Source organism: Denticeps clupeoides, chromosome 3, assembly GCF_900700375.1.
Source record: "Denticeps clupeoides chromosome 3, fDenClu1.1, whole genome shotgun sequence".
Classification (NCBI taxonomy): domain Eukaryota; kingdom Metazoa; phylum Chordata; class Actinopteri; order Clupeiformes; family Denticipitidae; genus Denticeps; species Denticeps clupeoides.
Genome location: NC_041709.1, coordinates 21557857 through 21585065, shown reverse-complemented (window position 1 = coordinate 21585065; position 27209 = coordinate 21557857). Strand labels below are relative to the sequence as shown.

Here is a 27209-nt window from a genome sequence, read left to right as displayed (position 1 = left end):
GACTAAATCCTGTATTTAGTATATTCACATTGTAGTGCATCCCATATTCAGTCTATGTTTTTCTCGCATTCTTCCTAACTCCAGAGCAAAGCTCAATCAGGGTTTGGCTGATTGACAGTACAGTACAGGCCAAAGGTTTGAACACACCTTCTCATTCAATGTGTGTTCTTTATTTTCATGACCATTTACATTGGTAGATTCTCACTGAAGGCATCAAAACTATGAATGAACACATGTGGAGTTATGTACTCACCCCAAACCATCTCGATTGGTTCAGGTCCGGTGACTGTGGAGGCCAGGTCTCCACTTTTTGTTAAGTACATAACACCACATGTGTTCATTCATAGTTTTGATGCCTTCAGTGAGAATCTAACAAAGTAAATGGTCATGAAAATAAAGAAAACACATTGAATGAGAAGGTGTGTCCAAACTTTTGGCCTGTACTGTATGTTTAAGAAATAAGCTAGGCTTTACTTGTTATAATACTATTTCTTGAATCACTTTTCTTGTGTTCACCTGCATTTCAGTATTTTGAATGTGTTCATTTTTGCTTGCGTGTTCTTTATCAAGGCGTTTATGTCGTCTTTGTGTTTCTTCTTCTTCTTCTATGCACTCTTTTCTCTCTCTTTCTGTATTTCTTCCTGGTTTGGATACTTCCAGGAGCTTAATGGGGTAATGTCTCTGACTTGCTTGAATCTCTGTCCCCTTGTCTGTCTCCCTGACTGTCTGTTTGTCTGTGAAAAAATGACATGTGTGGAAAATTTTTTTACTAAATGTTTGTGCAACCTGCAAAACAAGGTGTGTGAATGGTGCGTGACCCTGTTATTAATTGTTGGTGCAATTTTCTTTAATCGATTTATTTAATTGATTAACTTTCTGTTCTCTTACGTTCTTTTCTCTTCTCTCATGTTCTTAAAGCTGCTTAGTTTCTCTTATTTCAGTTTTCTGTTTCTCATTACACTCATAGAGATAGTTACGCCATTTCTCGGTCTGTCTGTCTGTGTGTGTGTGTGTGTGCCTGAACATATGTGTGTGCATCTATCACTTCTTCACCACTGCTTTATCTTCATTAGCTCCCAGCAGAGTGTGGCCAGGTGCGGACCTTCTTTATGCCTCATCTACCAATTCCCACCCCTTGTCCTCAAAACTGGATGGGCTCATAGCTCCACCCTTTTGGCTTTCGGAAGCTCCCAAGCTCCAGTACCGACAGAGACATCAAAACTTTTTCAGTATAATACAGTATAATTTATCATATTTTCTAAGTAGGTCTAAGGAGGTAGGCATTCAAATCATTTTGAGACCCTGCCAGTTGATGGATCGGTAGTGCATTCAAAGCCTAAATTCACTGTGACCAATTTTGGCCTTTATTGCCCCGGGTGACGATAACAGAAGGCACTGCTCATATGATGGGGAGGAGTCTATGGACTGTAAACAGAATGTTTTTTTTTGTTGTTTTTTTTTGGCTCTTGGCTAATTATCACAAACTATACTAACGTCACTTTCCCACCTCTGACTTCTGCCCTGCTTTTAGGTGTGTTTAAAGGTCCCCTATCATGAAAACTTATTTAACATTAATACGAGTTCCCCCAGCCTATCTATGTTCCTGCAGTAGCTAGAAATGGTGATAGGTGTAAAGAGTGCTTTGGCCATTCTGCTTCACCTTTCAGAGAGCGTCAGCTCAGACGGTCGATTCTGGAATTTGTCCAAAGGGTAAAGGTTAGCTTCCCTTTATCATGCTGTTTCAGCACAGAGAATTTTCCATCACACCCCTAAAACATTATCTCCATCGAATTTTGCACCAAGGCTGAATTTCGGAGATATTAGGGGACCACTATATAAAAGCAAAAAAATTTCATGTCAGGGTACCTTTTATCAGTGTTGTGTGACTTGACATTAATAAAATTAAGTTGATTAAATGAATTACTCTACATTTACTAAATGAATTAAACGATTACTTGAATGTGCCTGTCAGTGCACAGCCTATGAGAGTAGTTTCTATTAGGGAGTGTCCAAATGGTCTGAGTGGTATTCTTCTCTGTAGAGGACAATGTAGGAAAGCTTCTGAAAGCTAGAGACTCCCCATTCCCACTCCCCACCCCTGCAGTCTGACTATTTGAACCTCGGGTCTTCCCCTGCTGAGAGGAGCATGTTGGGTAATCAGGGATGCAGAGCATGAATATGTGAGTGTCTGCATGTTGGGTTTTGGATCCCATCTCCCTTCTGCGGGAGAGAAAAAGACAGCACAGACATGGTATCACCATACCCCCATGTGAATAATGAATATTTTACAGGAAGGTAATATTGCAGTGCAGACAGTATCATAATTATAGTGCAATTAAATTGGTGCTTACAGTTTAAAGAGATTTTTATTTCCAGTCATTAAAGCTTAACCCATTAATGGCACATTGCATAATTACATAGATAAGACAAAGCACAAAGTGACTAATTGTATCTTACATCAGAAGTGTTCATGCAGTGACTCTTAAGTGTTTAATTGGTCTAATTATACCTTTGTTATCTTGAGATTATTAATACCTTGTGCAATGTTTTAATGACCTTTTATGACTGTTGTGTGAACTCATTGGCCATATGTGCACATACACACACATCATGCCTTACAGCTTCACTCATTGGCATTAACACATCCGAGTGCGCAGAAGTAGGAGTAGGGAGAAGAGAATTAAATTTGCTTCAGACATTCTGTTGCACAACTTTGAGATTCTGGGACTGATGAGGAGTGGGTAGACACAAAGTCACACTACAACCCTCTGTACTTTGTGCAGATTTTTTGTGCAGATTTTTATGTATCTTGTGCTTTTATTTTTGTAATAGGTTTTATTTTCAGCTCTTTTTTTTTCAGATTAGCTGAGTATATGAAATGTACACTTTAGAGTCCAGGAGTCTGAATGGTTTAGTAGAAAATTTTGTAGCATGGGTATCCAAACGTTATTGATGTTTTTGATGCACATATTTATCATTATCAGCTTTACAGTGTACTTTGTTGAAATGTCCAGTTTTTTGTTTTTTTGATGCAATATTGCCTAGATCCCTTTTAATGCTGTTATAGTGGCTACTGCAATAACTCTACATCAAACAGCTTTAGGGGTTATTATGCTGATTCTGCAGAGAGCTCTATACAGATCCGACTCAGACTAGCTCATCTCCAGTACAGCAGGGTCATGGCCTAGCCTGCAGTGGCTTTCTCAAAGAAGATGTCCCTGTGGATATGGGTCATTTCTTTGTGTCTTTTTCTGCTAGATGTTTAGTGGGAGGAGTATGACGAGAGGTTTGCTGCATCGTGTGTGTCTTATGTCACCGATGTGGATCCTGTAGTAGTCTCCGTAGTGCCCTCAAACTAGTGCATGGAACTACCCCCCCAGCTGCACTTGACTGGGCCATGTAACTATTTTACATGATGACCTGAGAGCAAATGTTGATGGTGTCCAGGGACTTCTGCATGTGAATTCTGATTAATGATGTCTTTCTGTAGAGGGACCAAAGGAAAGGACATCAACACCATCAAGTCTCTGAGAGTCCTGCGTGTCCTGAGGCCACTTAAGACCATCAAAAGACTTCCCAAACTTAAGGTAAACTTCCCCAAACACACAGACACGATGAAAAAATCACGCCTTTAAGGTAACTTTCTGATCAGTCCAGTGACAGAAAGCTCCTTACAGCTGTGTCAATTACGGTTTTTGTCCATCTCTGAGAGACATACATATGCCTGTTTCTGTCATTCCTCACAATAATCTCCAGTGTTTATGTTTGTGTGCGTGTCCAGGCTGTGTTTGACTGTGTGGTGAACTCGCTCAAGAACGTGTTGAATATCCTCATCGTTTACGTCCTCTTCATGTTCATTTTCGCCGTCATCGCTGTCCAACTCTTCAAGGGAAAGTTCTTCTACTGTACGGATGAGTCCAAAGCCCTACAGAAAGACTGCAGGTACAGTGATGAACTACTTGTAGAACCTGTTTTTTTTATTATTTATTGCATGTAATGAACCTACTCCATGTAGTTATGGGGTATTTAGTGGAGAGTTTTTTAAATTATGTGTGTGTGTGTGTGTGTGTCAATTTGACTGGCAGGGGGAAATTCCTTGACTATGAAAGCCATAAGGTGGATGTGAAGGAGCGTGAGTGGAAGAAATATGAGTTCCACTATGACAATGTGCTCTGGGCCTTCCTCACTCTTTTCACTGTGTCTACTGGAGAGGGCTGGCCAATGTGAGGAACACACAAAATCAGACATACACTTGCCACATCTCCACTTTCTCACAACTCAAAACATAATCCAGGCAGCATTGGAAGATTTAGCATTAGAGCTGAAATGCTGTTTAAGTCTTGCATGATACTAATTCACTGTCCGGCCAACTAATGATGTTGAATTATTACAATAATTCGAAATTGGTTTATGAAATAAAATAAAACAAATTACCATGATATTATAAACTGATTATCCTATGTTTTTCTAATTAAAGCAAGAACATTGTCTGTTGCACTCAACAAGTCACACTGAGAATGATGAAGTTTAGGATTGGTCTCTATTTGCTCCAGGGTTCTGAAGCACTCTGTGGATTCCACCGATGAGGAGCAGGGCCCGAGTCCAGGCTATCGCATGGAGATGTCCATCTTCTACGTTGTCTACTTTGTAGTCTTTCCCTTCTTTTTTGTCAACATCTTTGTGGCTCTTATCATCATTACGTTCCAGGAACAGGGAGATAAGGCCATGTCTAACTGCAGTCTTGAAAAAAATGAGGTAAATGACAACACTGCTTAATCGTGGGGTTTGTACATTGGTGAGAAACTGCCTAAATAACACGGATGAGCCTAGAGGAGTGATTGACTGCCCTCACACACCCTACTTCCTAATTATGGATGATTTAAACCAGTTCATGACAGTGTGTCATGTGCAAGTGTATTGTAATATCCTGGTTCCTCCCTCCCTCCCTCCTCTGTTTCCCTCTATTCTTTACACTTGTAATACATTTTGCACACTGGAGCATCAATAGAGATTACAAACATGATCACTGCTGCAGATACTAAAATCCCCATGTCTTATGTAGTGGAACAAAAATATCAACCTATTCCTAGTCAAGATGTTGTATTTATTTTGTTTTCAAAACTTGTTTCGTGCTTTTCTATCTTTTTATCTCACACTCAGAGGGCGTGCATAGACTTTGCCATCAATGCTAAGCCCTTAACCCGCTACATGCCCCAAGACAAGCAGTCTTTCCAATACAGGATGTGGAAGTTTGTGGTGTCTGCACCATTTGAGTACTCCATCATGACCATGATTGCTCTCAACACCATTGTTCTGATGATGAAGGTAAATCAAGCTGAGGCTGTACGGGCACATATAGTATAGTCTATCTGCTCTAGTAAAAATATAGAAAACACCCAATGTTGCAAATGATCACTGAAATGGTATAGATTTACCAATATCAAATAAATGACCAACTTGCATGTTCTGTGTTACAGTTCTACAATGCCCCCAAATGGTATGAGGACATGCTGAAGTACCTCAACATCATCTTCACCGCCCTCTTCAGTCTGGAGTGCATTGTCAAGATGATAGCATTTGGCCCATTGGTGAGTCCATTAATTATCCTTCAGCAGAAGGATCATCATTTAACCGTTAACTGAATATTTGCTGTAGTAGACACTGTGTGTGGGTCTTGTTTGCCCCCATAAGAATTCAGTCACTTTCTCAGTTATACATGCATAACAAACAGTGAAATGTAAGGCATTTTCCTGCAGTGCTCCAATAGACTGTAAATATATTGCTTGCTATTTATCTGTAGTGTAAGAGAAACCTTCTACCATTTCTGTTTGTGTGCTATTGTTCTTATCACCAAAAACAAAAATGTTAATTCTTGAAAAGAATTTGAAAATAGAGGAGCCCATGATTATGATTGACAGCTCTCACACCCTAAGTCTTCATTATGGATGATTTAAACCTGCGTCCATCAAAGTAGCAGAAGCAGAGTTGCATGATTCATCATTGTTTCAGGCCAAAATCATCCAAAATACATCAAAACCCATAAATATTCCACTGCTGTGATAAATGGGATCAATAAATGGGATCAATCTGCCAATCAATCTGCCAATCTATTATAGTCATGGTACCACATCCAGCCCTCCTCTACCAGACAGATTACCAGGACCTAAATCAAAGGAAACTAGTGAATCTTACAGCTCTGAACATATCCAGTTTGTCGTGTCTTGGATAAGCCTTAATCAGCTAATGTAAGGTTGGGCATAGCAGACTTATTGTCAAAAGCACATAAATTAACTTAACGTACATGGGTTGCATTGTGTGGCAGATGAATGGCTGGATGTAAGTCAGAAGAAAAGAGAAAGCTGAAGAGGCCGGGGGGGATAATAGAGATGGAGCCGGAAATGTGGAAAGACATAAATCAGTATCAGTTTAATTAGTTGAATTAAATGTAATAAATTCATAAAAACATACGCGGGGGGTAATGGTGGCCTTTTTGGGGCAGTGGTGGCCTACCGTAATCAGAAGGTTGCCACTGAGGTGCCACTGAGCAAAGCACCATCCCCACACACTGCTCCATGGGCGCCTGTCATGGCTGTCCACTGCTCACTCAGGGTGATGGGTTAAATGCAGAGGACAAATTTCACTATGAGCACCGTGTGCTGTGCTGCTGTGTATCACTTCACTATGTACATAAAAACATAGAAAAAAAACACACACACACAATATATATATATGTGTGTGTGTGTGTGTGTACGTATATATATATTCACACACACACACACACACACACACACTACTGTGAGTATCAGACAATAGCATGTCGGTCAGATATGTGAATTATCTCCTTTTTTTTCTCCTCAGAACTACCTGAAGGAGGCCTGGAATGTATTTGACCTAATAACAGTGCTTGGGAGCATAACAGACATACTGGTGACTGAGATCAAGGTAATTCTTTTTAGAAGTGTGATGCGGTTCAGAATAATTTCCGAATAAATGAATGTGGGGCAATGTGTAAAATAAATAGTATTACTTTGCTACAGGATCAATAGAAACATTTTCTCTGGCTTTTGCTGTACAACTATAATGAACTGGAGTGTTAATTGAGCTTTTACGTGTTACAACTTGCTACAAACGAAGAAGTGTTTTGCACATGAGCTGTAAAAAGCTACCAAAAAGGAGTGTGAAGTGGTTTAATGTTAACCCATGAAACATGCCGGGATTCAGCATCACATTAGGCTCCTCAACTATTCAAAATGATTCAATCATTAATGTGAAAGCAAATAAAGGTATGGGTTGGTTATCTGGACCTGATGCAGATAACTGTGGAGATTTAACAAGGTTTTTGATTGTTTGAGAAACGTACAGTTCAATTTAGAGCTGTACAAACACGGTAGTAGCAGTGACGGTAATCCTTCTTTAATCTGAGAGGCGTTACCACTGAGAGGCGGTGCCGCATGCTTAGCTTTTGCCTGTCCCAATCCCTGCAGAAGATTCATGCTGGGATATTAAGGCCAAATAAATAATAAAACAGCACTTTATAACATCATTGCTTCCAGCTAAATAAATGGGCAAATTCCAGACTGCATTAGTAGTGACTCTGTGTTCTCTCCTGTATGTGCTTCTTTTATCTGTCATCCTCTGTCTGTTTTATATCTAAAACAAATGTCTCCAGCATCAGAACAGTAGTGAAAAAATTATATTTAACTGAAATAAATCAATCAATCCAACAATCAATCAACACTGGGACATCTTCTCCATTTGCAAATTCTTTGGCTGATTAGTTCTTATGTCTCTGGTGGACCCATATAGTGGTGAGCTTCATAAAAATGGACTGATGCATGGGTACTTCCATCACTCACATGAATTGTGACAGCAGCTCTCTGTCTAATGATTTTTCTGTTGCATTGTTTTTCTGGCACCTGTCTGCTCCTGTTCCACATGGACGTTTTAGACGGTGAGTCTTTGTTCTGTCCTCCATGCTCCTTGTTCTGTCTATGTTCACCTTACAAGTTTCGCCATTTCATGCCAGTCCTGGCTGGGATTAAAAACTACGACTTCAGCTCTTTGGTGGTACTTGCAGAGCCAAATATTTTTGGAGGTTATACTCATTGCAACATTTGCAAACTGCTGTTTTATTATATTGTGCATAAATTAACAGTATATTGTATTTCAAGTGTTTTCAGTGATCATGTTGTTTTTGTTTAACCATTAACTTTAAATTTGCTACATGGTTTAAAGTTAATGGTTAATTTAAATGATCTACATGAACAGAAATGAAACCACAAAATCAGAATTCAGAATTCATGTGTCACGGTTCTGATGTTGTACAAATGGTTTAAAAATATTTTATAAAATCTGTATATTTTCGGGGGTTAATCCATAATACCATGTACATTAACAATGTTTCCAGGTTAAAAAAAAAAGAGCCTCACAACATTATAGCACTTCTGGTCACGATGCGGGAGACAGAGGACCAAGTCAGAAGTTGTTTAAAACAAAAAGTGAAAAAGCATAAAAAGGCACTCACAGCCCCACCATGAACCGAACCAAGTACTTAAATAGACTGTGGGGGTGCCGGGTAATACAGGGGCTGACAGTTGCTGGTGATGTTGCTGAAGTGAGCTGAGCAGCCGATCTGAGGGCGGGACAAAATGTGACGGCTGACAGGAACGATGAGCTGGGGGTGTGAAAGTTGTCATAGGGTACTTTTTATCATAGGCATCTGTGTTTTTGCACTAAGCCAGAAAGTTTTATATACTGTATATATAAAACACAGCTCATACATTCTGAAATATTTCAATCTCTAAACAGCATGCAGACAACTATGCAATGCTAATTCTTAAAATGTCTTGTCTGTCTTCTTCAAAGGATGTTTGACCCGTTGAACCAGAGTTGTTGACCTCTCGTGGGCCAAGCTTCCAGATAATAATGCAGATAATTTTTTTTTTTTTAAAGCCCCTGGCTGAAAAGGACAGAAATAATTGAACGTATTAGGCAGGCTCTTTTGAGGAAGTTCATTCAGGGTATGAGGCCTGCAGACAGGTTGGAGTCCATTTGCTTAAAGACATGCCTCTCCACTCCTCATTCAGGACAAGCTGATCAACCTGAGCTTCCTGAGGCTCTTCCGAGCAGCACGGCTAATCAAGCTCCTACGGCAGGGTTACACTATCCGCATCCTCCTCTGGACCTTTGTACAGTCATTTAAGGTGGGTCACCGCTTCTAATGTCCCATCCATCACCTCCCGACTCAGCGGTACAACCCCACAGACTGAATACGTATGACAATGTCTACCTCAGATATGGATGTCATCAGTACGATACTGCCTCAAAAAGACACTGCTTTGCTGAGTCATTACCTTATTAAGGGACTGTCTCACTGACTGATTACTAAGGCAAAAGACTGTCTCAACATCCACCTCAGTAAGTACAGCAGTAGCAGGTTGTCTCTCTATAGACCAGCTTGGTAAGGCTGCATTTCGATAACACACCAGTTCGGAAAGGTTCAGACAGCTCTCGGTGTCAGCTCAAGCGCCTCCAAGTTCCCCCTGTCATCAGTTTCATAGCCTTCCAGTCAATTTGCCTTCTTACTTTTAGGCTCTGCCGTACGTCTGTCTCCTCATCGCCATGCTGTTCTTCATCTATGCCATCATCGGGATGCAGGTAGAACCATTTCTTAGGTTTCTATGGCTAATAAACACTTATTAAAAGCACTGTAATTTCACGCTTTGCTTGTGTGCACTTTAAAGTTTTTTTAAGGATCTTTTTTGTTTTATTTAGAAATGTCTGCTCTTCGTCTATTTACTTATTCTGTTTATATTTATTCTTATGCGGCATAAAATGCATAGGATGCCCAACTGCAGGCACATACACAGCTTTGATTGGTGTAGTATCAGATCACCACACAATGGAAGAGTGGTGCAAATACCAGATCTTTCCAACCTGGGGAGACACGATTAACTGAATGAGTACAATTATAACTAGTTTTTGTTTGGCTTTTTGAATGGCAATTTGTTTGAATTTCTACCCTAAATATTTAAGTATTTAACTTTTTGCTGATGTACAGCATAGAATATCCCAAACAATATGTGAAATGTGGAAGTAAAGATACCACTGGTGAAATGTCACAACCAAGCTGACAAAGAAGTTTCTGTTTATTTTTTAATTGTACCACTACCAACCTCCACGAAACAGCACGGTGCCAAGTACGTGCATTAACCATATTGCACTGTTTACCAGCTATAGTCTGCGTGTTAGCATGCAGCAACAAAAAAAAAAGTTTATCCAATGTGACAGCCAATTTTCTTCTTTGGCAACTATTTAGACATATTATATAGACATAAAGTTATATTAATGTCTGCCTAGGCTCCATTTTTACATGCTAACTTTTTAAATTACAGTTAGTAGTCATTTCACTGGCAATTTTTTGTCAAATCCATATTTTTTTCTCATTAAAACTTTTATTTGTCACATACAGTCATACACAGTATGATATGCAGTGAAATGCTTTAGCGACTGCTATAGACCACAGTATTGCAAATATTGCAAGTATTCAATGAACCAATATGCAAATATTGCAAACAGTACCAAATTTTGTGAAAGTGTGCAAATGAGTAAAGTGAAAAAAAATGTGTGCAAGGATTCTGTGGGGATTAAGTCCAGAAGTGATTGAAAGTGAAAGTGCTGGAGTCCTGTCCTATGAAGTGTTGTGGTTGTTGAGAGGTCATATAGCCTGCGGTAAGAAGCTCCTCCTCATTCTCTCTGTGTTGGACATTTTGGACACGTTAATGTGATTTCTATCACAAACCTTTCACTTGTAGCTAATAAATTGTTTAAATACCTCACTATATTTGTGCAGATTGGAGTTTTTGTAGGCGGTTATATAGTGGGTTTTAGGCAGAGACAGCACACACTTAAAACGAAATGAATCTTTAATCATTTCCGAAAATTTAAACTAACAATATTTGTCTTTCAAAATGTAGTGAAGTGAAAGTCATAAGTTCCTAAAAAATAATAAACAATTTGAGATGGATAAAAATGCTAATTTATGTACATAGTACATAACAGTTAAGTACAGGGTGGTATTAATCTAGTGGGTAAGACACTCGCCTAGGAACCAGAACACCACAAAGTCCCATATTCCAACCCCACTTACTACCATTGTGTCCCTGAGCAAGACATTTAACCCTGAGTGTCTCCAGGGGGGACTGTCCCTGTAAATACTGGTTGTAAGTTGCTTTATCTTGCAACAAAAGAAACCTGGTAGTTTGCTTTATTAGACAAAAACAGGGAAAGTAATGTACACTAGCAAATGCCGTAATGTCACAAGTCTTGGCAAACCTATTCCTGTTTTCAGGTGTTTGGGAACATCAAGTTGAGCGATGAATCATCCATCTCCCGCCACAACAACTTTCAGACCTTCTTTCAGGCTCTGATGCTTCTCTTTAGGTAAAAGTGAAATATTGTGTGATACTCCAGATGTTGCTGTGATAGGATAAGTAAGAAATGTTAATTGTCAGTAGCACTTGCAACAATAGCAGACGCTTTTGGATAAAAGTAAAGCAACAGGTTTATGTAATGTGTAAATGTGTGCTGTGTATATGGGTTTAAGGGTGAACGTTGTGTGTGTGTTTATATACAGGAGTGCTACCGGTGAGGCATGGCAGGACATCATGCAGCACTGTCTGAGTCATAGGGAGTGTGATCCTGAATCGGGCCTCACTGGGAAGGAATGTGGCAACGATTTTGCCTATTTCTACTTTGTCTCTTTCATCTTCCTCTGCTCTTTCCTGGTAAATATTTCTCCATTGCATTACACTCTTCCCCATTAAATTACAGAACAATTTAATATATTTACTCACTTCAAATATACTTCACCAGACTGCTTTTCAACAGATCCATCACAAGCTCTGCTGATATGTGATTCAATCACTCTTTGCAGATGCTCAATTTGTTTGTTGCTGTGATCATGGACAACTTTGAGTACCTGACCCGTGACTCTTCCATCCTTGGGCCTCATCACCTGGATGAATTCATCCGGGTCTGGGCTGAGTATGACCCTGCCGCATGGTACGTGCATATAATCATGTTCTCAAGGGGTTACCGACTGTAAATTTCTAGATGTCAGCCACAGGGAGAGAGACGCTGGATGCCCTAAATAGGCAGTCCACACATATATATATACCAAGCAAATCAGGTTTGAGAGCAGTTGCCATGTTGGTGAGCAAACACCAATCATGCTTCCAATCAGTGCCTTTTCATTGCTCGCGTGGGAAAATCACCCTGTCCAACATCATGCACCTAATTTTTCACTGCCATGGCATGACCTCCTGCATCAGTCTGGAGGGTGAGGACTGGCAAAAAAACTTGGCAATCCATCCCACCAAAGGGCACTTCACAGACACCTAGCTAATCGGTGAAGTGTTAAATCCTCCTAAATGCAACTTGCAAATTGCATGTTTATCAAAATTATTGTTGTCTCGTTTTCATCTGAGACACTATTCTAGTCGATGTAGCAATGGGTATCTTGAAATATTTTTTAAAGTAAAAAGTGAAGTGATTGTCACTTGTGATACACAGCGGCACAGCACACGGTGCACGCAGTGAAATTTGTCCTCTGCATTTAACCCATCACACTGAGTGAGCAGTGGGCAGCCATGACAGGCGCCCGGGGAGCAGTGTGTGGGGATGGTGCTTTGCTCATTGGCACCTCAGTGGCACCTTGGCGGACCAGGAATCGAACCGGCAACCTTCTGATTACGGGGCCGCCTCCTGAACCACTAGGTCACCACTGCCCTATCTTGGGTGCCAAGATAGAGATGAGTAGAGTTGATAGATTTCAACCCAGATTTCTCTAATGTACACCTCCACATCTCTATCTCTAATGTACATCTGAGTGTGAACAGAAAGTACAATGTCTTATTTAGTTGAGTGTGAAGTCCCTGTCTTGAAGGTATCTTCCTTACCGGTGTACTGGGCTGTCCCTGGGATGTCTCACTCAATAGGATAACTTATTTTTATTCCAAATGGTCAAGCAATAATATTTAATTTGACTCAAAAGATATGCACAGCACAGGTTTTACAGCACCCACAAACAGAAAACATCCTTGTGTTTTGTTTTTTTTTGGTATCGGGTGTAATAGCTGGCAACCCCACCTGTGCACCACCAGAACATTAACGTTGCATCTTTGACTCACAATGTAATCAATATTACAGCCACAAATGGCATAGATCAAACAATAAGTTCATGTATTGATGTACATAAAGCAGTATTATTGGTTCATTCTAATGCTGTACCCTAACTCTCATTTGTTCTCTGCAGTGGAAGGATACTCTATAAGGATATGTACAATTTGTTGCGTGTAATCTCACCTCCACTTGGCTTAGGGAAGAACTGCCCCAACAGGGTGGCCTACAAGGTTTGCAAACCTGTACACCTCGCATTCTCCTCTAGGAGGAGCTGTGAGGTAGATGTCTGTCACCCTCTGTCACCCCTTCTGTATTCCTTCATTTGATTGTGGGTAACCATAGCAACTACAGGAAAGGAACACAATCTTATCCAGACGTAGCCCACACAGTTCACAGTCAGAGTTGTTATCTGGGCGTTTTATGAAGTGTAGGCTCCATTACTTGACGTCTTGTTGGTTTTTTTGGGGTAAGAACTTCAGAATAAGTTCTAAATGTAGACTGCTTATGTAGACTGCTGGTATGGATGATGCATTGTTTAAATTGTGTGTGTGTGTGTTGGGGGGGGGGTGCTCATATCTTTTTTGCAGACTAATAAGAGTGATGGTTAATATTGTGGCAGAATAGCTCCAGTTGTAGCACATAATTTTTTTCCAAATCCCACTCTGTGAGCTATTTCCTAGCTGCTGTTGGTTACCTGCTGAAGCTTTTACAACCACCATCATTATCTTTCCAGCATTCCTGCTCTTACCCCTGGATTTCCAGATACATCCATATCCCATGAAGTGGGAGGAATGGGATCCTGTTTTTCCCTTAAACAAAGAAATAACCATTAGTTGCCTTCTTATTAGTCATGATCTTTATTCCTTTGATTTTTTTTTCTTTCCCCATCACTCCCCTCCTCCCTTCATCTCCACTCTTCCTATAACCTCTGTGAAGTGGCCGCATTACCTTCCTTGATATGTATGAGATGCTTCGCCACATGTCACCCCCACTAGGGCTGGGAAAGAAATGTCCACCGAGAATCGCCTACAAGGTATTATAACACCCATCGTGTTGCTTCCTGTGAACTCTCAGTGGATTTGTCTGCTGCTCTCTACCGGCTTCAGCACCAGTGATGGTTATTGCTTCTTTTTTTTGTGTACATTGGTCTCTTCACTCATAGTCAGAGATTTGAGATTTGAAACAGCACTGAATCCAGTGTTGTTACAGAAATAATCTGGGGAAAAAAATTATGTTACGACGCAAAGTCACATAGGATCTTCACAGTGGTGCTTACCAGCATCAAGAGGGAGAGAATCAGGAACAGAGCAATAAGATGAGAATGTGGAAAAACATCTCTCCTTCTCTTTCAGAGAACGGCTTACTACCCTACCCTGACCTCAAACATTGTAACACATTCATAGCTGTTCCCAATTCCTGATCATACATCCAGCTCATCGGTGTCTCTTTTTTTTATTATTATTTTTTACATATTTCTATTTCCCTCTAGCTCACCCCACACTCACACAGTTATAAATAAGCTGTATACTACAACGTATCCCCCATCTCTATGTAATAAGTATATTCCTGCGTAAACCTCTACTAACCCCAAAACCTGTTCGCATTAGATGTGCAACTGCACAACTCCTTATTCTTTATGTGCATCAGTAAAACGTCCTCATGTGTCCCTTTGTGGGTGCCTCACTTCACCTTTGACATTTTGTCACCTACTCTGCTCCAGCTTGTGTCTCCTGTGCTTTTTGTGTTTGTCTGTTTTTCTTATGATATTTTTTATATATATATATATATTTGCTGTTTAAGGCACAATTGTGAATTTGCTAAAAAATATATATAATAATAAAATACATGAACATCACATTCCTAACGTATAACCACATAAGATTTAACCACAAAAACATATTTTACACAAATATGTCAGGTCCCCTGACATTTTTTTTTGCTTTTATATCGGTCTTAGTGGTCCAAAATACAGGATCTAAAGATAATTCAGCCGTGGCGCAAAATTACTGCCACAATGAGATTTCTGAAGTATCTGTAGCTTTAAATGCTAATGAGAGGTGGAATGCCTACAGACGTGAGCAGGCATTCATGGAAATGATGGCATAAGGAGAGAAATTCCAGATCAGACCATTTGTGCTGCTGCTCTCTGAACAGAGAAGCAGAATGGCCAAAGCGCTCTTTACACCTAATACCATTTCTAGACACTGCAGGACCATAGACAGGTATTAATGTTTAATAATCTCAGCAACTCGGCAAATAAATAACAGCAACTCTGTTCGGTCCTTCTGCAGCGGTTGGTGAGAATGAACATGCCCATTGCTGAAGACAACACAGTGCACTTCACCTCCACCCTTATGGCTCTGATCCGAACTGCACTAGAGATTAAACTGGCATCAGGTGATTAGTTCCTACCTTAAAACTCATTATTACTACAGCCTTGCTATGTCATTTGTAATATGTACTCAGTATATATGTTTTGTATCGTGTCATGTATTTTAAATAACCTGTGTACCATGATGGGTTGTTGAGTGTATTATTAAGGATTTTCCTATTTTTGCTGTTTAGGAGTTTTGGCGCAGCGTTTGTGTGATGCTGATTTGAGGAGGGAGATTAACAGGGTGTGGCCCAGTCTGTCCCAGAAGACTGTGGAGCTGCTGGTCACCCCACCCAAACGTAAGAGCTTTGCCCTCAGAACTCAATTTACTTGTTATGTGTAATAAGTGTGTTGTTTGTCACTGTCCTTGGTGTAAATTGTTTAATCCTCTCCCATCTTTCTCTCTCAAGCATCTTTGCCACCTACCTTGAAGATTTTAATTGTAATTACAATGGACTTAGCATGACATGTAACCTCATGTGAAGTTTCATTCTCACATCTGCCCAGAGAGGTCACTCATGAAAGTATTTTTTAAAAACCACACTTTGCTTGATCTTTCTCTTATCTCCCTAGCTAATGACTTGACGGTAGGGAAGGTGTATGCAGCACTGATGATCTTTGATTACTACAAGCAGAACCGAGCCAAGAGGCTTCAGATGCAACAACAGGCATCAGGGATACAGGTGCGGCAGCTGTCTACATCTTTCCAGAAATGCATCCTCAGAGTACAGGAAATCCACATTACGTTAACATCACTTTATCCTAAAAGTAATTCTGCATTCCCCTGACCTTATCAACAGATCTTTTTTTTTTCTTTTAAAACTCTCCAGCTTGATCCATCATACAGACAGCACCTTTTAGAAACAGCTCATTTTTAATTAAGTGTAGGTTGCTGCCAGAAAGTGGACTGACTAACACTAACCATAATGTTTCAAACTAATTTATTGTACTTACTAGTAGGTAAGTACTAGATAAAAGCATAGTTTGAACAATATTTTTCCACAGTTTTTCCCCAATATAAAGGTCTTCAACATGGAAAAAAATCACCTTTAGTCTAACTTCCATCTAACTAGCAATGTTATATGTACTGTGCATCCGAAATGTATATTCACAGGCCTTATTCCAAAATTAATTTAATTCATTTTCCCCTCAGAATTCTACACGCAACACCTCATAACGACAATGTGAGGTTTTGGCAAAGTTATTAAAAATAAAAAACTGAGAAGCCTGATGCTTGAGAGGTGCTGCAGAGAGGAATGGGAGAAGCTGAAGGATACATGTGCCAAGCTTCAGAAAGACTTGAGTCTGTTTTTTATACATTTGCCTTAACCTCAAGTAAACTATTTTTTCATGCTGTTATTGTGGGATGTTGTGTGTAGAACAAAAATTTAATTTATTCAGTTTTGGAATAAGGCTGTAACTTTATAACACAATTGGTGGTCTTGCATCATGACGTTACACACAGTCACCTACAACCGTTGCCATTTGCCTCTGCAGAGCAAGGTTGGAGCCCTCTTCCGGCCCATGCTGCCTCTGACCCACATTCAGGAGCATGAGCCAGCCTTGACACAGCCTGAGCCCCCATTTGGCACAGCATCTTTGACCAATGGAAATCTAGTGTAAGTGTATACTTACATAGGGTGGTAGTAGCCTAGTGGGTAACACACTCGCCTATGAACCAGAAGACCCAGGTTCAAATCCCACTTACTACCATTGTGTCCCTGAGCAAGACACTTAACCCTAAGTTGCTCCAGGGAGACTGTCCCTGTAACTACTGATTGTAAGTCACTCTGGTTAAGGGCGTCTGATAAATGCTGTAAATGTAAATGTATATGGATTGTTTACTATCAGCCGCCAAAGTGTGTGTGTGTGTGTGTCACACAGTCAGTGGGGTGGCAAAAAAAATTCGCTCTCGGACGAAGAATCTCATGTTGACCAGAGGGGCAGGAAGATAGTTAAAAGGGGCCAATCAGATGACACACAGACCACAACGAAAACTCAGGTAAAGTATCAAAGCAAACTGGACCACAGCAACACAAAATTGTACGTGCACTCTGTACGTTTTGTATATTGTCCTGTGAGTTTTGTACCGCGAATTTGGAATGCCGCGGTTTATTTGGTTCGGCATGTGTTGATTGTGTAAGTGTCTGCATTTTACACTGTATATTTGTATGTTGTCTCATGTCTGTGTTTTGTGCGTGCACGTGTGTTTTCGTTTATACGTACAGGAGTCAGTGGAGATGAGCGAAATGGACCACTCCTCTGACCAGGAGCGCCACACCATGTTGGAAGGTCAAGGCAGGGCATTCTCTATGCCCCGCCTCAATGCCGAGTTCCAGGTACAAGAGCGCCATCTGCTGGCTCGTTCTCGTATTTTTTCAGTCTGTCGTTTTGATAGACCTTGGACAGCTCAAAATTACTTATACAGCCATTCACATTCCAGTGGGATTTCTGGAGTGTTCTGGAATATTTGGGGTCAGTTTCCTGTAGGCTAAAAGACAACTTCAATGAAGTTCTTCATTCAGTTTCATAACCTACTTGGAAAACCTTTCAAAACCTACAGGGCAATTAGTAGTGGCCTTGCGGTTAAGGAAGCGGACCCGTAATCAGAAGGTTCGAATCCCGAGCCGCCAAGCTGCCACTGAGGTACCACTGAGCAGAGCACCGTCCCCACACACTGCTCCCCGGGCGCCTGTCACGGCTGCCCACTGCTCACCAAGGATCATGGTTAAAAGCAGAGGACGCATTTCGTTGTGTGTGCTGTGATGCAGTGTTCCACAATGACAATCGCTTTCATATATAGATATGGAAAGATTACAGAGCAGTTTTTTTTATCTATATTGGCTGAAAAATGTGGTATTCAAAACACGTGTCACCGAAATATGGCGGTAAGCCGTTTTGGATAAAGGCATTTGCCAAATGGACACAATGTATCGTATGATGGAGTTGTGTGTGCCAGAGTGAGCCTGTATTGATTTCTGTAATTTAACATGTGATAATAATGCTGTGTTTCTGTAGCTTAGTGTTACCGTCTGTGTGCTGTGCCATCAGTTGGGGATTAAAGGGGAACCAGAATTGTGTGAAAGGTCCTTCCTGCTTCTCTCTGCTGTGTCTCACTTGTCTGCATGCCCGATTATTGTCTCATCAAGCTTTGCTGTCAGTCACAATGTGTCCCTGCACACTTCCTCACCGACCCTGTCCTTCCCTCCCCTTTTCTCTCTCCCTTTCTCACACGTTTCTGCAGCGGAACAACCCTCACCTCTCAGCTGGACCCAACCTGCCAGTATGTAGAACTCTACACCCCCTGTTTTCTCAGTCGCTTGTGTCCATCTCCTCTGCTGTGTTCGTTTGTCTGTTGCTGGGGTCTCACTGCACTGCACGGCACCGCTCTCACTCGCAGAGGACTGTTGGCAGCAGTGATGAATTTCAATTTGCTGTCATGGCCAATTAATCTCATCATTTTTGTGAAATATGGAGCATCTTGACAGCAAAATATAATGCAGCTGCATCAGCATCTGATGCGTCTTTGAGTGAAATGTAGTGTATTAAATACAGATTGGATTCTAGGCTTTTTGAATATGGATGAGGGTATTTCACGCTGTGCTATAGCTTGAAAATGTAATAAATCCTGGCATTTGCAGTTCCTCTCAGAGATTTCCATGCTCATTTGCTTCCTGTGGCAATGCGAGATGTGTTTATCTGAGTGGTGTGTTATTTGGGAATATTTTATGAAAATGATTATGAGCTATTCACTAATTATATGCCTGTTAATTAGGGACACAGGAACAAAAGCTTTAGTGTTAATGCAGATGCCAGGCATGTCATGAAATATCAGTTTTCAAAAGCAATTCACTTGATAAATGTGTGTTTAAAATATTGATCACTGTTCTGTTGATAACAGGACTTTTGTCCGAAAGTGCTGAAATGAGCTACAACAACAACATTTATTTCTTATATAGCCCATAATCACACACAGTATGTCTCAATGGGCTTTGACAGGTCCTACAGTTGACATCCCCACACTTGACCCTTCTGCACTCAAGGAAAAACTCCACTGAAAATAAAAGAAACCTTAAGAAGGCATGATATAGACAGGGAGACCCTTCCAGGGTAGAGTAAGCCTGCAATTGGACTCAGTGCAGGGTTGGTCATGATTTGTCCAAGAAAACAAAAAAAGTCCAACTGGTGTGGTGGTGGAAAAGTCCAAAGAAAAGAGCATCTGTCCATGTTTGGAAGTACTGGACAGTGCATAGTAGTTGTTTAGTCCAGTGTCATTGTGTACACTACATGTCCATTATAATGCTACTGGACCATTTGAAGATCCCTTTAGCCGTTACTGTGGTGGTGGCTGTGGTGACCCTCTGGTACGTTTCATGCTGAGTTGTCTCGTTCATTGCCTGGGAACAAGTGGTGCAAAGCAAGAAAAAAATACATGTAGATGGAAAATTGATGACTTTATTTATTTGTTTATTTATTTATTTATTTATTTATTTATTGGAACTTCAAAAGATTTGAAGTAATTTCCCTATATTTGATAACAATCTCCTTTTAACAATCAATGTATCAGTCACTTCATTCCCACAGATATCTTTACATCCCTATTGCTTTTTTTTAACTGTAGTAGACTGGTCAGAGTCATGAAAATGCATTTCATTTTTTTAAATAGAATGCATACTGTAGCAGTTGAGATAATCAGAAAAAGTTAACTGAATCAGTGTGATGGCAATTTTAACAAGGTTAGTGACTAGGGGGTCACCAAATGAAACATTCCTCACAAAAACCCACAAAACCTCCCACAAACAACAACACACCAATGGATAAAAATCAAAGCATCCCCTCACCCTCCAGATAGAGAACAAACCACATTTTCCCTGATAAATCTGTCTGTAGATGGCAACATTGAGCCTTCACAGTCCTGAACACCCCAAAACCTCCTCAAATTTCATGATTAGGCTCCCCTGGCACAAGCCCAGTCTAGAATGGTGGGCTGTTATGTCTGCCCTGTTTCTGCAATTTCACCATCCTTTCAAGGTTCTTTGACTGTTGTCGTCTCTATCATTATGGGGTGTACTGGGGGTAACTGCTGCCCTATGAGGTCACCCCTTTGTTTATCTCTGTGTTTTTATATTGATTTCTCTCTTTGTGATTGATGTTCTCTTTGGAATTGTTTATACTTAATTGCATTTATGACTGGTCCATGTGTGACCCCATGTTCTTCTGATAGAGTTAGTCGTAATAGCATAGTCACATCAGCGAAACGTAGGTGTGTGTGTGGCTGGATGGACTGATGGATGATTGGACGGTTTATCCTCACTGGCCTGCCTCTCATCTCCTCCCCGTTTTCAGCCCATCCTTGATGTGAGCCCGATGAGGCGTTCCGCATCTTCGCTGGCTCCACAGCACCAACAGGAGGTGACACTGAGTGACTACAGACTGCAGCGGCCTCCTCAGAGCAACAATGCTGCCCACCATCATCACCACCACCATCATCATCACTGTCACAGACGCAGGGAGCGTGAGAAGAAGCACAAATCGCTGGAGAGAGAAAACACAGAGCAGCCCCCTACTGGTAACGTGTTTTCTATTTGTACCAATACACACGATTAGCAAAAAACATCCTCTAAACACACACATACACACACAATCAATCTAAACCACATTCTACACTGAAAAAATGAACTCAAAGGAATCACAGATTCTACTTAATATTTTAATGTTTCCAACAAAATGATGCACAGTTTAAAGAAAATGATTTGCTTATGTTAGAAAATGTGTTTAAATTGGATTCAATGCCAAATCACATTTGATCAACTTAATAAAATCATTTGTTACTTATGACTTATAAACTATGCAAAGGAGTTAGGACAGCCTAAATCAGATGAATCATGTGGAACTATTTCTTTTTTCTCAGTTGAGTGACATACTGATCGTATACCAAACATAGTAAGGTGTGAAGTGTAAAGCTGAGCTCCTGTGTATCACAGCGCAGGCAAGGTGTGTTGCGGAGGGAGACATTCCTGCATGGATTAGGTGTGCTGGGTATGAAAGCTGCCCACTGACACCTTAAAGCACCCATTTTCCTGACAGCTGTTGAAATGACTCCCAAATCAGATGGGCTCTGTCAAAGACATAAACGGTCTGACAGCTCTGCTGCCCTGCGCATTTGACATTCTTGTACATTGTGTGACTGGCGCCAGAGCGGGGTCACAGATGGAGGCACTGAGTGACGTGAATGTGTTTTTGTCAGAGCTTGTGTCTCTTTATTGTGCAGCCGTATTGTGCAGCGCTTTCAACGTTAAGCCACTTATTCCACTAATGTCTGAAAGTTTTTTATGAAAACATAAATGCATCATTTATTAAGGGTTTTTCACTCAATTATCCTTGGTTCTTTGCACTTACGCAGAATTTAAAAAATGGCCACTTTGTGTCTGTGTGTCCAGTGTCTTCATGACTCATCTCTGCTGGACCTTTTCTCAGTGTGAAATTTATGCAAATCGCAACAAACTGGAAAAGACCTGCTAGGCAGGAAATGGAGAGGGCCGTCATGAACATTATAAGCAAGCAAGAGATTTAAATTGATTAAAGCTTTCTTTCTAAAATATTATTATTCATTTATTTGAATATTCCTTTTGGTATCTGCATTTTTTTTTTGTAGAATTATGCAACCAAACAGGAGGTAATAATCAGGGATCATAATATTGAATTCACCATGTCAATAAGGACATAGTATAAATACTTCTCAGGATATTAAATTAATATCTCTTATGGTCAGGTGCAGCAGTGGACACTACAGCGGACCCTGCATGCAGCGAGAACAGTCGTGAGCACGTCCGCGGCCGCTCTCATGACAGGAAGCATCATTCTTCCTCTGGGGAACGGAAACAGCGTTACTACTCATGTGATCGCTATGGCAACAGGGAGCATTGCCATGCCCACTCTGCAGGACCCAGCCGCTGCACCTCTCCCAGTGATGTCCCAGAGACCCTGCTCCTCAAAGCGGTAGTGCAGTCCTAGCCTCGAACCTTTGAAACCTGTTTGCTGTGATGCTGACCAAGATGTTCTATTATCATTTGTAGTTATCATTTTCATCATTTTTATCATTGTTATGTATGTGTTTCTCAATCTTTTTGAAGTCCTTTCAGTTCCATGTCAGTTCATAACTTTGTTTATATGTTACTTGTAGCACCTGGTTCCAGAGAAACGTTGTTTCTGTTCACTGTCTAACATGTACGTAGCTGAAATGACTATAAAGTTGACTTGAATTTTCTCTCTGCAGACTGGTGCAGTGACTGTGGCGATGGGCAGCGCTACTCCTCTTCGTGGACGGAGACAGCTGCCACAGACCCCTCTGACGCCGCGGCCAGCGGTCACTTTCAAAGCCACACACTCCTCCGCTGCTAAATCATCAAGCTCAACCCACGGTCCCTGTCGCCTCCCACGTGGCGCATCAGAGCACGATGCTTTGCTGGCCAGCGAGGCCACACGGTCCACGGTGCCCGTGACAAGGATTGGTTCTGTGCCCACTTTGACCCCTTTCCCACATGCAAACATGCAAGAGGACTCAGATTATTTCCAGGACGCACTGAGTGCCCATCCTGGGGCTGGTAGATCCTCCCGAACTCTTGCTAGCGCCAGCCATGCGCCAGCAGCCATCTCAGCTTCCCTGTTGTCCACAACCAACCGAAGCACTGTGCCCAATGGTTATCACTTCACATTGGGCATGGGTTCCAGGGGAAGAGGGGGATACACGGGAACGGAAAAAGATGACTGGTGCTAGCAGATGCATCAAGAGCCCAAAGGAAGAGTTCCTTAGCCATTAAGTAGAGTACAGAAACAGCAAAAATCTGAGGAGAATTGTTACTTATAAAGCATATCCAGTGCAGAATCTAGTCAGAATCCTTCAGTTTTTGAACAAAAGCTTTGACTGTTAATGGCCAGGTTTCATTAAATGGGAATCACAGTACGACAACGTCGATCCTGTCTATGAAAGACATTACACCAAACCAGTCAACCAACAGATTATGTCAAAGGCTGAATGAGGATGGAAGTCAAGCCAGTCGTGTTCTGAAGGGATTCCCTGTATTCAGACTTGACAGGCATTTATGCTGTTCAGTCACAGAATGAACGATGATTTTCTACTGATATACAGTAGATGAAGTTGTAGTGTTTTTGTATTGATTATGTACCTTATAAAGGATTCTATGAACATAGCTTGATATCACAGATAAGGTCTATTCCTGCAGTTCTCACGTGGTGAAATGCTGTACCAAGTGCCTAACTTAAAGTGTATTACTGTTCATGCCATCCGAGGGTAGTAGAGAGTCCTAAGAGCAGAGACAACACATATTCAAGATTGAGGATATTTTTGTTTTCTGTTAGAAAGATATTTTTCAGTCACTTGATATTTAAACAGTGAGACATTTGGTGTATTAAAATAGAAGGAGAAGAAAGTAATTTAAATCTATGTTTTATTGTTAAAATATATGGCATACATGTGTGTTAATTTGTAGCTAGTTTTGTGCCAATTTAAAAAGAGCCTCTAGGGATCCAGTGTGTGTGTGTCTGTGTGTGGGTGTGCGTGTGTGTGAATTGGTGTGGGGGTAGGTGGGGTTGTATATGTCTTGGACAGCATTTGCCTTTCATCATTGAGGGTAAAATTTCTCATTTTTGTGGCTTCCTGTTATTGGAAGGGGTGGGGCATGAAACCATAATTTCCTGTTTAATGTGACATGCATCTGATTCTTATTTATCCAGTTTATATCTCAAACTTGCAAAGTGGGATGCTGAGGGCGGAGCACTGATAGCAGGATAATCCAGTGATGTATACACACACTACAATACACTGTGCTCTTTGGTTCAACCAAAGCCCTCATCCTTTGTGTGGAATCTGGATTGGAGGACAGTCTCACAAAGCGCATCACCTCTAGAGATCCATTGTACCACATGGGGGAGGGAATTACGGAATTACAAAACTCTAAATCAAATATTCATTAAAAGGTTATTTGTGTTTGTGTGATCTTAACACTTGTTAATGTTGATAAGGGTACACAAAAATTCAACATTCTGAGCAAAAAAAAATTAAGTATTGAAATGGAAGCCAAGCATAATGTTTATGTGTTGTATGACATAGAATTTGATGTTTTAAGATTACAAGATTCGGGTAGATTAAGGGAGTTTTATTTCATTTAAATAATTATAAAATTAATTTTTAAAAAAATTTAAATAGTTGCTGATGTTGAAATATTTTGAAGCAGCTACCTTATCCAACCCAAACCAAAGTTGACTCATAACTAAAACCGATTGGGATCTTCACAGATCAACTGAGAAAACAGAAACACTTTCATTTTAATGTGAAAAGGATTGAATCCAGCAAGTTTTTTTTTTTTATGAACTCTTCAGACCTCTTTTTCCAGCCCTCCACCTGTTCTACCACTGAAGCGTCATCCATCTGCATCTTTGATGACCTTCAGAGATTCTGAGCTTTGATGTTTATTTGATCCATCACAGTTTTTTTTCTCCTAAGACGGCCTTGTCTCCTGCTGTAGCCAGGTGCTGTTAGGGTTGACCTAAAGTTCAGAAGGGCCACAATACTTCAATTCTTTAACAAATCCATGAAATTCAGGCTATAGCATGATTTATGACCTTTTCCAGTTTAAAATAAAATATGTAGTATAGTATGTACAAAAAAGCTTCAGAGTGGATTGTTCCAGATAAATGGCAAACCTGGGATTCTGATACCCTGATAATGTGCATGAATTGATCTGAGACTTTCCATCGAAAGCTAATCCTTGTTTTTGCCCTTTCATGTGTAAGTTGAGTGGGTCATGGGAGGAAAGGTTTGGAAGTAGACTTAATCTCTTCCATGTGGATTTGAACAATTCTGTCCCCACAGCATCGTCCTTTGTCTTATCAAATTTCCACATCCATCCAGTGCTGGAGTTTGAAATTAGTATTTGTGCTTCCACTAGATTAGTCAGAGTGTTTAAGCTCGGACAGTCCTGTTCCAACCAAACAAGTCAAATAAAAACACGATGCCAAATTGAAAACTGTGCCATTCTGTCTTTATGTCCTGTACCTCATTAACTCTTGAGTGTGACTGAAACTCTTGGACATGTCCATGTTTGCAAGTGTGATGTTTAATACATAAGGGAGGTTTATTTTGATATTTTCACTTTCCGCGTGGGATGAAAACAGTTCTTCAGCTATAAATAGTAGAAAACGAGTGTGTTGTTTTATGTGGTGGAAAAAGCGACTAACGTCATTGTGTGTTTTTTTTCTTTTCTGCTAATGGAGTCTAGCACCACGTTTCTTCACACTGGTCAATGTAACTGTCATTTCTGACACTGCACTTTGTTGAAGCAATGTCACTTCATTGATTCCTTTCAAATAAACCTGCGAAAACATGTATGTGTTTGTTTTATGTTTCGAGCCTGGAATGGTAAGTGATTTTGAGGTCGGTATTAGAGAATATTGCTGTATGGTACCCCTGTCTTGATGTCTGATGGCCTTGGTGACCTTGTGTTTTAATCAGATGAATCAACGGAACTCTCTGTGCTGCACCAATCGCACACAGTTTTGCAAATGCATAGGCCTTGTTGCATTGCTCTGCTTCTGGTTACCATGGCTCATGTTTTTGGTTCTACAATTGTGGCATATACGGCTTATTCTTTCTCAAACATTAAATAATCATTTAAAAATCCGTAATCACAAGTACAGGGGCAGTGGTGGCCAGTGTTGGGGAGTAACGGAATACATGTAATGGCGTTAAGTATTTAGAATACAAAATATGAGTAACTGCATTTCGTTACAGTTACTGCTTAAATGAGTGGTAATCAGAATACAGAAACGTTTAAATAAATGGATTACATGGTGGACTTTTCCTGTTTCATATGTTAGGCTATCCCCTCTCTATATCCTCTCTAATTTTGGTCAATCCACGCTGCGTGGACCACGCATAACACAGGTGTTCTGTCGAAACATGCTGCCTATCGAGTTGTGCTACCTAGCGGATCTCCGCATGCACAGTCCCTCAAGTTTGCGCTCTGTTTCAGCGCCCATAAATCCATGCTACCCCTGAAATTGTAAATAAAAATGATTTAATTCACTATTACACCATGATATTTATACTCTTACAGTACACATGGATTGAGTGTGTGTAAGGTGACACGCCATCACCCGGTTTAACATCGCCGCTTGGAGGGTTTGAGGAGGGCCGCGCTGTAATTGGCTGCTTTCCGCCGTGAGGAAGGTGCGGTCCTAATCAAAAAGAGGGTCATTTTTCTTGTGCAAGGCTACTTTTTATTTTTAACTAAGTGATGGAATATGTTGGTGACCATAACAGTAAATACTTATTGGCATATTTTATGTTTCTCTTCCACTTTTCAGCTTTATAAATAAAGGAAAAACAGGGCTATTTAATGATCTGTGATTGCTACATTTGTGGAGTTGTAAAAAGAATAACAATATTAAGTAATCCAAAGTATTCAGAATACGTTACTCACATTGAGTAACTTAACGGAATACGTTACAAGCTACATCTGTAACGGAATACATTTTAAAAGTAACCTTCCCAACGCTGGTGGTGGCCTAGCGGTCAAGGAAGCGGCCCCGTAATCACACTGACAATCACTTCACTGAAACTTCACTCATTTAA

At 40.6% G+C, this 27209-nt stretch overlaps 1 protein-coding gene across 25 annotated transcripts in view; it reads left to right on the top strand.

The window, feature by feature from the left end:
• The window catches only part of cacna1bb (calcium channel, voltage-dependent, N type, alpha 1B subunit, b), a 74251-nt gene extending 48292 nt beyond the window's left edge, over positions 1 to 25959 (top strand). For 6 of the 25 annotated variants that reach the window (XM_028972759.1, XM_028972775.1, XM_028972774.1 and 3 more), the window contains 26 exons: positions 661 to 672; positions 1074 to 1094; positions 3491 to 3587; positions 3782 to 3942; positions 4086 to 4223; positions 4554 to 4755; positions 5161 to 5325; positions 5478 to 5588; positions 6859 to 6942; positions 7949 to 7951; positions 9087 to 9203; positions 9592 to 9657; positions 11351 to 11442; positions 11636 to 11786; positions 11936 to 12063; positions 13316 to 13412; positions 15474 to 15579; positions 15748 to 15855; positions 16130 to 16239; positions 17054 to 17175; positions 17441 to 17558; positions 17785 to 17895; positions 18801 to 18839; positions 20903 to 21125; positions 22329 to 22555; positions 22833 to 25959. In XM_028972759.1, coding sequence (XP_028828592.1) covers positions 661 to 672; positions 1074 to 1094; positions 3491 to 3587; positions 3782 to 3942; positions 4086 to 4223; positions 4554 to 4755; positions 5161 to 5325; positions 5478 to 5588; positions 6859 to 6942; positions 7949 to 7951; positions 9087 to 9203; positions 9592 to 9657; positions 11351 to 11442; positions 11636 to 11786; positions 11936 to 12063; positions 13316 to 13412; positions 15474 to 15579; positions 15748 to 15855; positions 16130 to 16239; positions 17054 to 17175; positions 17441 to 17558; positions 17785 to 17895; positions 18801 to 18839; positions 20903 to 21125; positions 22329 to 22555; positions 22833 to 23333 — 3310 coding nt within the window. In that variant the 3' untranslated portion in view covers positions 23334 to 25959. Of the gene's footprint in view, positions 1 to 660; positions 673 to 1073; positions 1095 to 3490; positions 3588 to 3781; positions 3943 to 4085; positions 4224 to 4553; positions 4756 to 5160; positions 5326 to 5477; positions 5589 to 6858; positions 6943 to 7948; positions 7952 to 9086; positions 9204 to 9591; positions 9658 to 11350; positions 11443 to 11635; positions 11787 to 11935; positions 12064 to 13315; positions 14300 to 15473; positions 15580 to 15747; positions 15856 to 16129; positions 16240 to 17053; positions 17176 to 17440; positions 17559 to 17784; positions 17896 to 18800; positions 18840 to 20902; positions 21126 to 22328; positions 22556 to 22832 lie in introns of those variants that run through there. The other 19 variants (XM_028972781.1, XM_028972780.1, XM_028972770.1 and 16 more) reach the window with 13 other exon arrangements.
• The last annotated feature ends 1250 nt before the right edge of the window (positions 25960 to 27209 follow it).